Source organism: Erpetoichthys calabaricus, chromosome 14, assembly GCF_900747795.2.
Source record: "Erpetoichthys calabaricus chromosome 14, fErpCal1.3, whole genome shotgun sequence".
NCBI classification, from domain to species: Eukaryota; Metazoa; Chordata; class Cladistia; order Polypteriformes; family Polypteridae; genus Erpetoichthys; species Erpetoichthys calabaricus.
The window spans coordinates 31,022,886-31,040,462 of NC_041407.2; the positions used below are offsets into that span (position 1 = coordinate 31,022,886).

General features: G+C 40.0%; 1 protein-coding gene across 3 annotated transcripts in view; it reads right to left on the reverse strand.

Moving 5' to 3' along the window:
* tmc6b (transmembrane channel-like 6b) overlaps positions 1-17,577 on the reverse strand; it is a 132,411-nt gene that overhangs the window by 46,891 nt on the left and 67,943 nt on the right. For all 3 annotated transcript variants that reach the window (XM_028819176.2, XM_051936238.1, XM_028819177.2), the window contains exon 12: positions 6,863-7,032. In XM_028819176.2, coding sequence (XP_028675009.2) covers positions 6,863-7,032 — 170 coding nt within the window. The remainder of the gene's footprint in view (positions 1-6,862; positions 7,033-17,577) is intronic.

The window sequence follows — 17,577 nt, forward strand, 5'->3', positions numbered from 1 at the left end:
CGTTGACTTTTCATTAGTCAACCTCAGTGGAACCTTGGTTCACACAGAGGCAGCGCCAGAGAAAGACAGAGGCACACACAGGCAGCGCGAGATAGAGCCGCGCACACACAGGTAGCGCCAGAGAGAGACAGAGGCACACACATGTAGCGCGAGAGAGAGAGCTGCGCGCACACACACAGAGGCAGCGCCACAGAGAGACAGAGGCACACACAGGCAGCGCAAGAGAGAGCCGCGCAATCCTTTAAAACTGAAGTTAAAACACAATGAAGGAAGCAGTCTTTAAAAACCAATAAGTCCTGTGCCTCTTTTTCATTAGCGTCTCACCTGCTTCAGGCCCTGCAACAGTCGAGACGCTCTCTCTGCAGCTGACCCTCTCTGTGCCTGACTCCACTACTGTCAGTCGCCTGATTAAAAATGGCCTTTTGAAGGGGAGCTATGGACCCACTATACCACAGGAACACATTGCCTTCGAGCCTGCTCTCGCTCACTGTAACGTACCGGCTTTCTCTCTCTCTCTCTCCTCACTCGCTCACACACTGCACAGGGGAGAAATGCCCGAAGCACGAGTCTACCTGGAAACCGTTTCAGCCACACTTCCACGCCCCTTGCTACACTGTGAGTGCGATGATTATTTATTTAAAAATGGGTTTTGAAGGAGAGCTGTGGACCCTCTATACCACAGGATCACCTGTGACATTGCCTTCACATTGTTTTCCTTTTATTTATGATCCTGTTGAGCAGATCAGACACCCAGGCAAACAACACTGAATAATCAATAGCTGCAACCACTTTGCCTGCCCCAACTCCTCACCTGTGTCGGTTTTGTTTGTGTTCAGCAGTGTTTCCCAAACTCGGTCCTGGTGAACCCCTGTGGATGCAGGGTTTTGTTCCAACCAGATTCCTAATCATTAATGCCAGTGAAACTCATCCGGGATAAGTCGGTTTTTCAAACGCAGACGTGTAGCACATTAGTCTAGCAGACTAGCTGGATGTAAAAATGTCATTGACGAAACTGTTGCTCTCAAACTTTGCAACATGGCTGTTGGCTTTGTTTGCCAACATTGGGATAATGTCGGCGACGTGGTCACAAACTGCAACAACTCACCACACAAGGACGTCCTGTCTCTCGAGGCATTCACACTGCCGGAAGACAACCATGGGATAAGCAGAAAACAGCCATGTCAGTCAACGCAGATCAGACACCCAGGCAAACAACACTGAATAATCAATAGCTGCAACTACTTTGCCTGCCCCCACTCCTCACCTGAGTCGGTTTCGTCTCTGTTCAGCAGTGTTTGCCAAACTCGGTCCTGGTGAACCCCTGTGGCTGCAGGGTTTTGTTCCAACCAGATTCCTAATCATTAATGCCGGTGAAACTCATCCGGAATAAGTCGGTTTTTCAAACGCAGCCGTGTAGCAGATTAGTCTAGCAGGATGTAATAATCCGAGATGAATGCGTGCCCTCGCGCTGAGTGAAAAGCCAATACTGTATATATTGAGTCTACAAAACATGATCAGCAAGTCTTTGATAGGCTGCAACAAAATGATGAAAGAACGGGCGCATTTTTTTCACACAAGCTGAGTGGGTGGGTGTTAGTTAGTTAATTAGCAACTCGAAGGATTTCAAGATATAATATGCACAAGAGGTAACACTGCAAAAGCGGCCCAAACCAGAAAAGACGGCTGGCAAAAAGTGGCTGACAAATTAAACGCGTGTTCATTGTACTTACTGAAAGCGGCGTTACGGATTTTGCAAATGTTCATTTTTTTCCCTCTGCTTAAAAAACATTGAAAAAGCGGCGCGGATTGGTTTGCAGCGTGTAAAACAGTTTGTTTGTCACGGATAATTTGCTATCCACACAGGAAGGAACCAGGAAGTGAACCCACAATCTTCCACTGTCTCCTTACTGCAAAGCAGCCGTACTACTACAGCGCCACAAGGCAGTTAAAGAATGCACCAAGCCACATGTTCATTTTTTCCCCTGTGCTTAAAAGACATTAAAAAACTGTTTCTCACTGTGACTCCGGAACAACTCAGTACACGAAAAGCGGCCAGAACCACAAGCAACAATGAAAACTCTACGTGACTCACAGGTAGTGATGGGCCGCTCGATACTCAGGTTTCGACACTGTGTCGAGCTTTCGAAGCACTGCAGATTTTAATACTTGATCGAATAATAACATCTGTGATTTAAGGATTTCACATTTTCTTTCTCAAATGTGCTTACCTATACCATGGCAAAGTACAGGGATAAACCTTTATTTTCTGTCTACTCCGTTTTAATTAAGACAGACCAAAGAAAACATTTAAGGCTATTAAATGTGATCTCAAGAAAAGATCAGGGTTAATTATAATACTAATAACAGGAGCGATTATAATGATACAGTGCAAAGGTAAATACTAATTGAAAGGGCCGGGAATGCATGAGGTGAGGCGTCTTATTTTGTTTAACTCTTGCTATCGTATAGTGCATTCTGCCTGTCGGTGTTAGTTATATTTATATTTTTTAGACATCACACACTACAAGCTGCTGACGAACCCTTCTCTTCGTTGTCAGTCTGTAGCTACGAAAAAATAAAAGCAATACGACTTTTCACAGACGTCATTGAAGTGTATCATAAGTTTCTGTAACGTTAATGAAAATGGCCAGGAGGTGTCACGAGAGAGGTGAGTGTCAAATGCTTCGAAGCTTCGACACAATTTCTGACACAATTGCTTCAAACGTGTTGATGCTTCATGAGGCTTCACTCCGCCCATCACTACTCACAGGTTACTGAATGAGAAATCAGCAGACTAGCATGACGGATGGGTCGTAATGGGCGTCCTTCCCCTCTCCTCCGGATTTTTCAAATGTTAATTTTTTCCCTGTGCTTAAAAATCATTAAAAAAGCGGCCTGATTATGCGGCGTATGGTACGCCACGGGTTGGCTAGTATTAATTAAAAGCAAATATTAAACACACACATAGAAATGAAAAATAATGTCCAATTACGTTATTAAGTGATATTTATGGTTTACAGTTAACTATCTTTTAGCAAATAAAAACACCTAGGCTTTTGAAAACCAGTGAATTAAAATGAAGCAGAAAGTGCAGAAAAGAAAAAAAGAAAAAGGACAAGGAGGGGATAAAAAAGGAACATTTTAGAGGCTGGAATTTTTGAAAGCCTGACCCATGAAATATATCACTCAGTGTGTGAATATCTTTACTAGAACAGGGTTGGAATGTAATGGGACAACTTCAACTGTGCAGGGCCAGGTTGTGAAAAACAGGGGACAAACACCAAGATATGTCTTCAACCTACACCCTATACAAGTGAATAAAGGGCACAGCTTAATACCGGAGAAGGGGAAGGTGGGAAGAGAACCTGAGGATGCCCTATTGGACTCAAACAGTAACCATGAGGGAGTGTCAGCAATAGGGGGAGTATCCACTGCATTACTGGACACAGTGCAAAAACCCAATGGTAAAATTTAAGATCCAGCAGTGAAACTCCACCCCCACATTTGTCTCTAATCAGTGTAGAATGTTTAATGGCAGGTCTTTTTTTTGTTCCTCAGAAGGGTAGATAGATGCGACTTTAAATTAAATCACTACTTCAGAGGGGGAGGGAGTGGAAGCACTGCACTAACAAAATTGAGGCGGTGACTATATTTATTTTTAATAATAGCAAATCTGGATATGAAAGATAAAGGCAAAGATGACAATGAAGTCAAAGACTCTCACCTTATTGACAGTTTGGCAAAATGCTAATGCCTAGGTATGTAACACTAGCAATTCCTGAAGCCTACAAAAAAAAAAGTCGTAATTCTGGGCCACCTTAAATTTCCTGACACCTCATCAGCAGTGTCTTTGTTTTATAAATGTGTCAATCAGCACAAGGTGTGAGGTGCCTGGAGTTGTATAGGGTAAATAATACATTGTTATTTGGAATACATTCATTTCATGTGTGTTCTGTGTCTGCAACGATCTGGGTAAATGTAGGATGACAGGAAATGCGAGTCAAGAAATGTTGAACACATAGCTAAAACAGAAACTTTTTTCATGTTATAGTACTAATGACAAAATTTTGACATGAAGTGTATAATGTGTGAAGACTGAAGTCCAAATATCAAATAAACAACTTCACAAAAGGTATAACAAAACAAGTGCACCTTTATTCAAGAATATAACCAAAGAAAAAAGAAATTATTCTTTTTCTGTTATTCAATTTACATGCTGCTGTTAATATGTAAAAACCAAAACCCAAATATCAATTGCATGGCTGGTGTAGAGGTAAAAACGGCTGCAGGTTTCGATCCTGGATCTTCCCCACATTTACCATTATGAGTAGTGAGGTACTGTTATTATTACTATTATATAATAAAATACACAGAGTCAAAGCAGATATAACAGCCAGTGAAAAGTTTTGCTACTTGTAAAAGATATTGCTGAAGGGATTTAAGAAGGCACACCAACGCTAGTGTATCATGTCTTCTTGATATCTTATAACTTGTATTTTTTAAATTCATTTTTATTCTTGAATAATAGTTGTTTCATATTATATCTTTGCAAAAATGTTTATTTTGTATTCCAGTAACCACTTGAATGATATCAATTCTGTCTCTCTCATGCACGCACACACACTTCCATGCAGGAAAACGCAATTATTTGAAACCACTACGTCATTTGAACATGATTTATCATTTGAACACTGGACATTATTTATCTATACTAATAAAAGGCAAAGCCCTCACTGACTGACTCATCACTAATTCTCCAACTTTCCGAGTAGGTAGAAGGCTGAAATTTGGCAGGCTCATTCCTTACAGCTTACTTACAAAAATTAGGCAGGTTTCATTTCAAAATTCTACGTGAAATGGGTCATAACTGGAACCTGTATTTTTTTTATATACTCTAATGGAGGAGGCGGAGTCACGTATCACGTCTTCACGCCTCCTACGTAATCACTTGAACTAAAAACAAGGAAGAGATTTACAGCACGAGTCAAACGCGGGAACGAAGGTAAATGACATTAATTTTTGAGTGTCTTTTAATACCGTGTAAGCATACATATTAACACATGTGCAATTAAACGTGTGCATTTACGGGGTGATTTCTCAGGCTTAAAAGCTCGCCTTTTCTCAAACGCGGGAACAAAGGTAAATGACATTAATTTTTGAGTGTCTTTTAATACCGTGTAAGCATACATATTAACACATGTGCAATTAAATGTGAGCATTTACGGGGTGATTTCTCAGGCTTAAAAGCTCGCCTTTTATTAAAAAGGTAAATGCTAACTGTTTTCATTCTGAAGGGCACAAACCACGTTGGATTTTGTAATGATAGTTGATTAGTAAGGTCTATTAAGGGATACTTGCATGTAGATCGGGGTAATTACATTCACGGCATTCGAAGTCTGTGTCACAATCTGATAGTGTGGGTGGTTACCTACCAGGTAACGCTTTGTGGTTGGCCAGCAATTTGCTAACATCCGCCACGGTGCCCTCAGTTTGTGAAGAGCAGATCATAGAATGGTTCACACTATCAGATTGTGACACAGACTTCGAATGCCGTGAATGTAATTACCCCGATCTACATGCTGTCAAATAAACGAACCACACGCCGTGGCGCAACGTTAGGGGCATCGCCTCTGACGCTGACGTCCGAGGTTCGATTCCCGAAAGGGAGTGCAGTGGACTGTGTACACCTGATGAGCCCAGAATGAGGGCGAAACACGTGTCGTGTACTCTTTGCATTTATTTGACAGTAAACTATTTCAACCATTCTATGATCTGCTCTTCACAAACTGAGGGCACCGTGGCGGATGTTAGCAGATTGCTGGCCAACCACAAAGCGTTACCTGGTAGGTAACCACCCACACTATCAGATTGTGACACAGACTTCGAATGCCGTGAATATATATATATATATATGACAGCAACACTCATAACAATGACAACACAATTACATTGACAATCATGTTACGTTATTTTTAAAATGTGTCCTTTACTTTTTCATAACCTCTTTAACACACTATTTCTCCGCTGCGAAGCGCGGGTATTTTGCTATATATAACATGTAAATTGAACAATTATTATATTTCAAGCACATGTGTTTACTTGATATTTGCACTAAAGTCTTCACACATCATACACTTCTTGTCATTATTACTATTACATGAAAAAAGTTTGTTTTAGGTATGTGTTCAGCATTTCTTGCCATCCTACATTTACACAGATCGTTGTAGATGTGGAACACACGTGAAATGTATGTATTACAAATAATGAGATATTATATACCCTATACAACTCCAGGCACCTCACACTCAGATAAACAGACTTGAGCTGGGAGAATTTTGCGACTGACTTGAACTCCGTCGGTGGGGGATGAGATAGCAGGCTGCTTGCTGCTTGTGCTAATCCGACACATTTACAAAACAAAATACGCTGATGGAGAGGTGCAAAGGACTTTAAGGTAGCCCAGGATTACAGCTTTTTCGTAGGCTTCAGGGATTCTAGTGTTAAAAAAATGTTCAAACTCACAATAATGAACTAAACAATATATACAACAGGAACTTGGACTGAATATTTTTTTAAACTTTCCAAGTGATGCAGAGTAAAACAGCTAATAACATTATAAGGCAATATTTACCATTTGTGACTTTTTTTATTCATGTCAGTACTGGTCATTGTAAAATTCTGTCATACTGTGCGGAAACAATGGTCAGGATTAAATTTGAAAATATTAGGTTACATTATATTTACATTCTTAGTTTTCTCCCTCTTTATATATGTAATAAATTAGCAAAATCAAAGCTACTTTAAGAAGATTATCCTTTTGCCTATAGAGCGGAATTTGATTAAGGAATGTGGCATTACTTACCTGAAGATGGCAATGTACGTAGCCATGCTGGGTAACTCATACTGCTCAATCCATGCTACAGCATTGTACAGGCAAGGCATGAGCAAGTTAAAGGCAGACACCACAACTGGTAGAGCGAGCAGGCTTGCCTCTTTTATTTGGGTGGTTTGCTGCACATTCTTGGATAGATTCTGCAAATTAGACAAAGTGTAGAGGTCATAAAATTAATAATTCCAAATATCACATATACATATGTCTCTTTTTTTGTCAGTGCAGCTTTGACATCATGGACCATAAGGTGCATACTAATTCAGCATTGGCAGAAACACTCAATCTGAATAAGAACAATTTAAGTAACAATGAGATACCAGGATGGCATGATACACCAGCATTTGTGTGTTAGCTGTTATCCCTCAAGATCAGAGAATTTCCAGAATTTCCATTGACTCAAAACACCACTCACATTCACAGTTATTCCCAGTTTCAAATAAAAACTAACAGTGTCAGATCCGGGGTGTTGGTGGGGGTTGTATCGTGATTGTGACTGAGAGAACAAAAGTGAAAAAAAAAAAGATAACTTTTACAAGTACTATATAATTTACACTGACTGTTACAGACGTCTCACTACTCAAAACAGTAAATTTGCAAAGCAGCCAGACTTGAACCAGTGGCCTTTTGATTACAATTCAGCAATTCTTACCGCTGTACCATTGAAGCTGTTGTATTATATTTGCACCTTTTGTGAAAATGTTTATTTGATATTTGAACTTCAGACTTCACACATTATACAGTTCATGTCTACATTATGTCATTTATTACTAAAACATGAAAAATGTTTCTGTTTTAACGATGTGTTTACATAGATTGTTGAAGACACGGAACACACATGAAATGCATGTGTTCCAAATAACGACATATTATTTACCCTGTAAAACTCGAGCACTTCACTCCAAGATAATCAAGGCTTGAGCTGGGAGAACTTTTTGCCCTTTTTTGCGGCACGGGGGGTATAGCAGGATTTAAGGTGGGCCGGAATTGCAATTTTTTTCGTAGGCTTTACTAATTCTAGTGTTAAGAGGTATTAAAGCCAGTAATTCTTCAAGTTGACCTTTATCAGAAACATACAGTGCCACAAGGCTAATTTGTGCGATTTCTTGCATGTCACATGTCTCATCACATGCTAAAGAAAATACAGATGCTGATTTTATGTCATTAATCTGTTGACCTGTCATATTCTTGTCCATCTTAACGATTCTCTTGTGAACAGTTTTTGTGGATACTGGAGTGTCTTTAATTTTAATAATATCTTCTTTATTTTTGAATTCAGAGTTGAGATGTTCGGCCAAATTCAAAAAGCACTTTTTTTATGTATTCCTCATCTGTGAAAAGTTTTCCATGCTTTGCAGTCTCATGAGAAACCGCACAACCAGCTGCGGTCATATTACTTTAAAATTGTGTCCAGCAGCTGAGTATCAATGTTGATTGCTGCATTTTTTGCTTTAATTCTGTCACCGCATTTTCCTTTCTTCTCTGAAAGAATTTTTTTTTTTGCAAATGCATCATGCTTTATTAATAAGTGACGTTAGGGATTTTATTTTTTGTTATTGGATAACTTTTCATTGCAAATTTAACATGTTGAAAGCATAATTTTCTTCCCATTCGGCTTTAAATTCATGGTTTTCATCTTCTATTTTTTTCTTAGTTGCCGTCTTGCAGTCTGGAGTCTCAGTTTAAAATCACACACTTAACAGCGCAAAGGTAACTAATATTACAACATTGTTCAGTTCTGTAGCAATAGTCTTCACCCTCACCCCTCCTTTTCCGAGTAATGTTCGCTTAGCTTTACAGTCGTCTGCCCTTCAATCGTCACTACTGTAACTGTGCTGACTGTTCTTCTTTCGGCTGCTCTTGTTAGGGGTTGCCACAGCGGATCATCTTCCATATCTTTCTGTCCTCTGCATCTTGTTCTGTTACACCCATCACCTGCATGTCCTCTCTCACCACATCCATAAACCTTTGCTTAGGCCTTCCTCTTTTCCTCTTCCCTTGCAACTCTATCCTTAGCATCCTTCTCCCAATATACCCAGCATCTCTCCTCTGCACATGTCCAAACCAACGCAATCTCGCCTCTTTGACTTTGTCTCTCAACTGTCCAACTTGAGCTGACCCTCTAATGTACTCATTTCTAATTCTATCCATTCTCGACACACCCAGTGCAAATCTTAGTATCTTTAACTTTGCTACCTCCAGCTCTGTCTCCTGCTTTATGGTCAGTGCCACCGTCTCCAACACATATAACATAGCTGGTCTCACTACTGTCCTGTAGACCTTCCCTTTCACTCTTGCTGATACCTGTCCGTCACAAATTACTCCTGACGTTCTTCTCCACCCATTCCACCCTGCCTGCACTCTCTTTTTCACCTCTCTTCCACAATCCCCATTACTCTGTACTGTTGATCCCAAGTATTTAAACTCATCCACATTCGCCAACTCTACTCCCTGCATCCTCACCATTCCACTGACCTCCCTGTCATTTGCACACATGTATTCTTGTTCCTACTGACCTTCATTCCTCTCCTCTCTAGAGCATATCTCCACCACTCCAGGTTCTCCTCAACCTGCTCCCTACTATTGCTACAGATCACAATGTCATCAGCAAACATCATAGTCCACGGGGACTCCTGTCTAATCTTGTCTGTCAACCTGTCCATCACCATTACAAATAAGAAAGGGCTCATAGCCGATCCCTGATGTAATCCCACTTCCACGTTGAATGCATCTGTCGCTCCTACCGCAAATCTCACCACTGTCACACTTCCCTCGTACATATCCTGTACAACTCTTACGTACTTCTCTGCCACTCCCGAATTCCTCATACAATACCACAGCTCCTCTCGAGGCACCCTGTCATATGCTTTCTCCAGGTCCACAAAGATGCAATGCAACTCCTTCTGGTCTTCTCTAACTTCTCCATCAACATCCTCAGAGCAAACATTGCCTCTGTGGTGTTCTTTCTTGGTATTAAACCATACTGCTGCTCACCAATCCTCACCTCACTTCTTAACCTAGCTTCCACTACTCTTTCCCATAACTTCATGCTGTGGCTCATCAATTTTATTCCCCTGTAGTTACTGCAGTCCTGCACATCCCCCTTATTCTTAAATAACGGCACCAGTACACTTCTTCTCCACTCCTCAGGCATCCTCTCACTTTCCAAGATTCCATTAAACATTCTGGTTAAAAACTCCACTGTCATCTCTCCTAAACACCTCCATGCTTCCATAGGTATGTCATCTGGACCAACAGCCTTTCCATTCTTCATCCTTCATAGCTGTCTTTACTTCCTCCTTGCTAATCCGTTGTACTTCCTGATTCATTATCTCCATCATTCAACCTCTTCACTCACTCGTTCTCTTCATTCATCAGCCTCTCAAAGTACTCTTTCCATCTGCTCAATACACTCTCCTCGCTTGTGAGTATGTTTCCATCTTTATCCTTTATCATCCTAACCTGCTGCACATCTTTCCCAGCTCAGTCCCTCTGTCTAGCCAATCGGTAAACATTCCTTTTCTCCCCTCCTTAGTGTCCAATCTGTCATACAACTCATCATACGCCTTTTCTTTAGCCTTCACCACCTCTCTCTTCACCTTGTGCCTTATCTCCTTGAACTATTGTCTACTTTCTGCATCTCTCTGCCTATCCTACTTCTTCTTTGCCATCCTCTTCCTCTGTATACTCTCCTGTATTTCCTCATTCCACCACCAGGTTTCCTTTTCCTCCTTCCTCTTTCCAGATGTCATGCCAAGCACCCTTCTTGCTGTCACCCTTACTACATCTGCTGTAGTTGCCTAACTGTCTGGTAACTCTTCACTGCCACCCAGTGCCTGTCTCACCTCCTCCCTAAACTCAACCTTGCAGTCTTTCTTTTTCAACTTCCACCATTTGATCCTTGGCTCTGCCCTCACTCTCTTCCTCTTCTTGATCTCCAACGTCATCCTACAGACCACCATCCTATGCTGCTTAACAACAGTTTCCCCTGCCACCACTTTGCAGTCTTCAATCTCCTTCAGATCGACTCTTCTGCATAGGATGTAATCTACCTCTGTGCATCTTCCTCCACTATTGTACGTAACCCTATGTTCCTCCTTCTTCTTCTTCTTCTTAAAATATGTATTCACCACAACCATGTCCATCCTTTTGGCAAAATCCACTATCCTCTGACCTTCTTCATTCCTCTCCTTGACACCATACCTACCCATCACCTCCTCGTCTCCACCGTTCCCTTCACCAACATGCCCATTGAAATCCGCTCCAATCACCACTTTCTGTCCCTTGGGTACACTGTTCATCACTTCATCCAACTCACTCCAAAAATCTTCTTTCTCACCTATTGCACACCCAACTTGCGGTGCATATGCACTAACAACTTTCATCATCACACCACCAATTTCCAGCTTCATAATCATTACTCTGCCTGACACTCTTTTCACCTCCAAAACACTCTTGACATACTGTTCCTTCAGAAAACTCCTACCCCATTTCTCCTCCCATCCACACCATGATAGAACAATTTGAATCCATCTCCAATCCACCAGTAATATGTTAAGAAATGAAAATATGAATGCATCTCTCATTCTGACAAGAGCTGCAGAAACATGGTCAAAAAGCCACATGTGGCTCGCTAGCCACAGGTTTCCAACCCCTGGTGTAGACCATCAGAACTGTGACTGTCTGTTTTTGCCTCTTATAACCAACACTGGATGCCACCGCAGATTTAATTATGCTGACTGGAGTTTGTGTTCCTTACTTACAATGTTAACTAGCCATGTCTCTAATACAATGAGTATTATATTTTGATTTTTTTAACCATGTGTTTAGCATAGTCTGAATGTTCATGTATGCTCTTGGGTCTAGACAAGGGCTCATTTACATTATACTTACTTGGCAGATGCGTTTATCCAAAGTGAACATTTGAGATATAATTGGTTACACTTCTTTAGTTTTTTTTCCAGTTGGAGCACAGGTAGGTGAAGTGATTTGCTTATGGTAACAAAGTGTCAGTAGCGAGAGTTAAACCTACAATTTCAGAGTTTAGGGTGACAATATAGTTACTCCAGAGTTTAGGGTGACAATATAGTTACTCTGTGTTCTGAGACCAATCCAATCTGTCATTAATGTGGACCTGCGGTCCACTCCTAAAAGCGTATACATCCACACCTTGAATAGAGACCAGACATAGTAGTTCCTTGGTTTTGCTGATGTTAAGATGTAGACAATTCTCTTTGCACCAAGAAACATACTTTTCAACCTGACCTCATACTCTTGTCTCATCCCCTGTATCAATACACCCCTATAAGTGCAGAATCATCTGAGAATTTCTTCAAGTGACATGACCTGGTATTATATTTTTAATCTGGGACTGTTTCTTGTGGTGCTCTAGTGCTGCTCACATCTGTATCACAAACTGCAGTCTACCCGACAGATAGTCCATTATCCAGGACACCATAGGCTTGTCCACCTGCATATGGAGTTTACCCCTTAAAAGGGATAGCTGGATGGTACTAAAGGTATTGGAGAAATCAAAAAACACAACACATGCTGCCAGCTTTGTCTAGGTGAAAATAAGTGTTGTGGAGCACATAGATAATCGCATCCTTCACTCTAGTCTTTCTTCGATAAGCATACTGCAGTGGGTCCAAGTGATCTACCACAAGAGGACCCATATAGTCCAAAACCAGTCTCTCAAAAGTTTTCATGATGTGAAACGAAAGTGCCACTGGTCTGTAGTCATTAGGTGAAGAGGCACATGCCTTCTTTGGAACAGGAACAATGCAGGATGTTTTCCACAGCTGTGACACTTTCTGAAGTCTTATGGACAGACTGAACAGGTTTTAGAGGACACCACAAAGTTGAGTTGATCAGCAAAGGCCTTAAGAACTGGAGGACTGACTCCATCTCGTCCCACAGCTTTTCCCGTGTATAGCTTCCTCAGTTGTCTCCTTAATTGGTCTTCAGTTATGGACAGTCCACACTGATGGGCAGAGGTAGACTTGTCACTGGCCTTTTCAGATGACGCAGTAGGAGTTGTTCATGTAGTAGGGATGGTTTGGTGAAACTGGTCATTGGAAGAAGGTGGAATTGGGAGAGAAAATCTATTAAAATACACTTCAGGATGTTAGCTTTGTCCACAAACTCTTCTAGCACCTGAGTCCTGGATTGCTCAAGTCCAGGAATTATACCCAGTCCATTCCAGACATCATTCATGTTATTCTAAGCAAGTTTGTTTTCTATTTTAGCTTTGTAAGCTTCCTTTCCTTCACTCAGCTTTTTCTTTAGCACACACTGTACATCCTTCAGAGCCTCTGTCACCAAATTTGAATGCTCTCCTTTCTCATTCATGAGACCTTTTAGCTCCTTAGTAATCCAAGATTTGCTGTTTGGAAAGCAAAGCACTGTTTTTCTGGGTACCACTGAATCGACACAGTAGTTAAGATGGTGTGTGATGCAGTGAAATCACATTCAATTTTTTTTTTTTAATGTACCTCCATCATTAAAATGAACAATATTGTGCCTTTTCTGTAATAGAATATAAAAACATAAATACGAATACATTTACTTATTTGGCTGACACCTTCATCCAAGGTGACTTACAATATCTGAGATACAACTGGTTCTATTTCTTTTGTTTTTCCAATTGTAACACAGACAGGTGAAGTGAGCTGCTCATGGTCACACAGTGTCAGTAGCAGGATTTGAACTCGAAAACCTCAGGGTTTGAAGTTCAAAGTTTTAATCATTACACCACAATTGCAAAAGTATACCACACTGCCACAGTATTAACAACAGCTTTAAAATGCTGGTAAACCCATCAAGAGGTTACCCAACAATCATTTAAGCAAACTGGTATTGGCATTCATAAATATCAAAATACAATACAGTTCTTAGATTCTAATGTGTAATGGACATGGGGATCCCCCCATTGCAACAACAACTGGGGGAAATAATATACTCGAGGTGATTTCAGCATAGGATGTATAAAGCATGATGCCAACATGGACTACCTAATTTATCTTACCATGTGCATGTTACAAATTTATTCCCCGACATATTCTCTCTGGTAACTGAACAATACACATTACAAATCATAAAAATTCAAACACTATTATATCTGCATTGTTGAATTAGTGAATTCCAAGATAACTCAGGGCTTTTTAATATAAATAAACTCTTTAATAGGTTTTGTAATGGCATGCTTTTAAAATCTGATTTGTCAGATACATTCTGTTAGGTTAGGAACATTTGCTATTGTAAAATTTATATTTGCCTCATTAGCTGGTTAAAAACAAACTAAAGATTAACAATTGAGTAGAACCGATTGAATGTTCAAATGTCACAAAATCCAGGAACATTCATTTAACAAATCTGTCCCTCCTTTTATTATTTCTTTTTTTTTTTTTTAGGTTTAAGGTTTTTTATTTAGTAAAGTTTAAAAAAAACAATATAATTTACCTTCTCGGCTGTATTAAATAATGGACAAAAACATAACACATGGAGACAAACAGGTAAAAAGTTGCACAAAATTTTTGAAACAATGACTTCATTTAAAAAAAAAAAGAACTTTGTTAACTGTTTCCAACAATTTGACAGTATGTTTTTATGAAAACAACTCTACATCTTAGAATATCTATTATGTTTGATGTTCCTTGTTAAAAAGTCATATGGCACTAAGAAATAAGGGATTTCTGGAGTGATTTGTGTGAATCTTTAAAGCAACTATCCTTCCTGATTTACTGAAGGAAAGTTCTGCATCTAACGGGTGCTTGTCATGTGCAGAGATGATTTTCAGTCTCTACAACATTGCCCTTTGACACACACTTACCAAATTATCTACATTTAACTGCATGTTTTATAACAATCAGGAGATTTTTTTTTTATTTGTCAGACCATTAAAACAGGCAGTGAAGCTGAAATTGTTAACAGACTTGATCAAACTAGATTAAAGGAAAATATGAGGTCCCTGTTCACTTTAAATAGTCTGAATTTACAAAGGCTACTCTGAAATTATGAAGGAGAAATAAGCACTGATTGCATTTAGAATACATATTTTTGTGTTAATATTCCAATTTAGGTTATTATCTAGGTGAGTTCCTAAGTATTTATACTTATTCAATCACTATTTCTACCTCCTTCCCAAGAATGATGAGTGGTGAACATACAGATTTCTGCCTCTTAAAGTCAAAAATAATTTCTTCAGTCTTTTTGGCATTCAGAGTAAGATGGTCCTTATTGCACCAATGTACTAAGCAGTCCACTTGATTGAAAGAATGCTAAGAAATGCTAAAAGAAAAGCACCGGGAGAAAAGAAAGCCACTGCACATAGCCTTTCTCAACCTCGAGAAGGCCTTTGACCGGATACCACATCAATTTATCTAGTACATGCTATGGGAACACGGAGTGCCTGAACAGCTCAAAAACTGGGTCCAAATGCTCTACACAAGTGCCAGCAGTTGTGTGAAATGTGCAGCCCACATTTCTGACAGCTCCCCTGTGAAGGTTGGGGTACACCAAGAATCATCACTGTTGCCGCTACTCTTTATCCTTTTGGAGTGCCAAGTCCAGGTATGGAACGACCGCCTCAACATTAAGAAAACTGTATACCAGGAGATCATCTCAAATGAACTATCCTGAGCAACGGTGAAGACCTGACAAAGACCACCAGCTTCAGGTAACTAGGATCATACCTGCAAAGCGACAACAAAATGTGGGGAATAATAACCGCATAATGGCCAGCCTTAAGTAGAATGTATACCAGATGGTAGTCCGCCCAGTTGCGCCATTGCTGAATGCTGACCAGCCACCAAGAGTGCTGAACACATTCTTCACGCTATGGAGATGTGCATGTTCCGTGGGATTACCAGCATGACTCTCCTAGACACGCTACCACAATGATGCTTTTCAGCGGCAAATACAGGTTGTGCCAATCGTAGAGAAAAGGTAACTTCAGTAGCATGGACATGTGCTATGGGCAGCACTGGGAACCATCACTGACAATGCCTACCACTTCTCAATGGATGGTCAATGCCCACGTGGACAGCCAAAGCACAGATGGCAGGACAGGATCAGAGCAGACATGAAGATCGCTCAACTACACCCAAGCCATGCACTTGATCATGTGAAATGGCTTACTGTGGTACAAAAATGGACCCTGCACCTACAGGACAATGCTAAGATTAAGAAGAATAACAATAAGAAGAAGACTATGAATTAATTTCGCTGTGTTCAATAGACTTGTAGCTGCTGGTGAGTAAGGTTCAAGCATGGGTCAAATGTGTGCCAAAAGAAATCTCTCAGTCCAAATGTTTGTTTTAAAAGAATCAGTGAAAATTCAAACTAAACAGTCCACAGAAGAATAAAGAAAAAACGTTGTTACACACATAGAATAAAAGGTAAAAAAATAAAAAAAGTCTCTTCTCTAAACTTAGCTTTTCTTGTCAAACTTCAGTTGTTTCTATACTTAAAGATGCTTTACTTCACCTTCAGTACACTCTAAATGTACTGCACTGTACGTTCAATACAGCATGTTAACTTTCATACTATAGGACATGTTAAGCCACGGTAACCTTGTGCCCTCCATGCCTTACACACGGCAGGGCAGGTCTCTAACTGAAACTAATCTACAGTCAATGAGACAAATAGTTATAATGTACCAATTCAATTCAGCTTGTGGGGGTTGTAAGAACCTCCCATAGACTATGCTCTAATATAAAGGCAAACATTTAATATAACTTAAATAACTAGCAAATGGCTCTTACAAGACTTGTAAAAAAAAAAAAAGTGAATCCTTTTTTACAAAAAAATGTCTTTGGCAAGTAATTACTTGTTACAAACACAGACCCTATCTACTACAGTTTCTATTGCAGATTAAACAAGGACCCATCCCCCTACTTCCACTCAGGACCTTTGACCATGTGACTTGTTTCTCTAACACTCCAAGTCCTCCTTCCTCTATGCACTTCTGAAAATTAAGTCGGTTTGATCCTTCAAAGACAAAATTGTGAAGTTCCTGGTTCAGACAAGGTCTCTCTCTCCATATTAAAACACTGTGCTGATATGTTAGCACCTGTGTTTACAGACATTATTACTCAGTCTTTGCATTAAGTCATTCATTCTTGTTCCCATAAAGTAAAATATCTCCTGCTTTAACTGATTATACGGCAGTGTCACCAACCTCTGTAATAATGAAGGTACCTGAAGGTCTAATTCTTCAGCATATCAAGTATGGCACAGATTTTCTCCTTGACCCACAGCAGTTTACTTACTGTACTGAGGATATAGTAAATATGGTTCACCATTACATCTTGCTAATTTTCCACTAACCATCTTTTTCACCTTTTTTGCACATTACATGGAAGTTTTTAAGCAATGAAAATGAAGACTTTTGAAAAACATTCTCCAGAGCTGTATTTTTCTGCAAATGCTTATTTAGCATTACAATGTGGGTGAAAATACAGTTTTAAAAATGCAGACTCTAAACTGCACTCTGAGCAGTTTGTGTTTATTAAATGGTCCTTCCGTAAACGATTCCTACTCATTACAACAATTTCCCTTTTGCACATGTATGCAGCATTCAAACTGTACAAAACACATATAAGTAAGTAACACAACAAGCACCATGGAAAGCAAATCTTCTGTGGCGGGAATGCTGGAATATTGCTTTCTTCCATGAAGCGTGACCT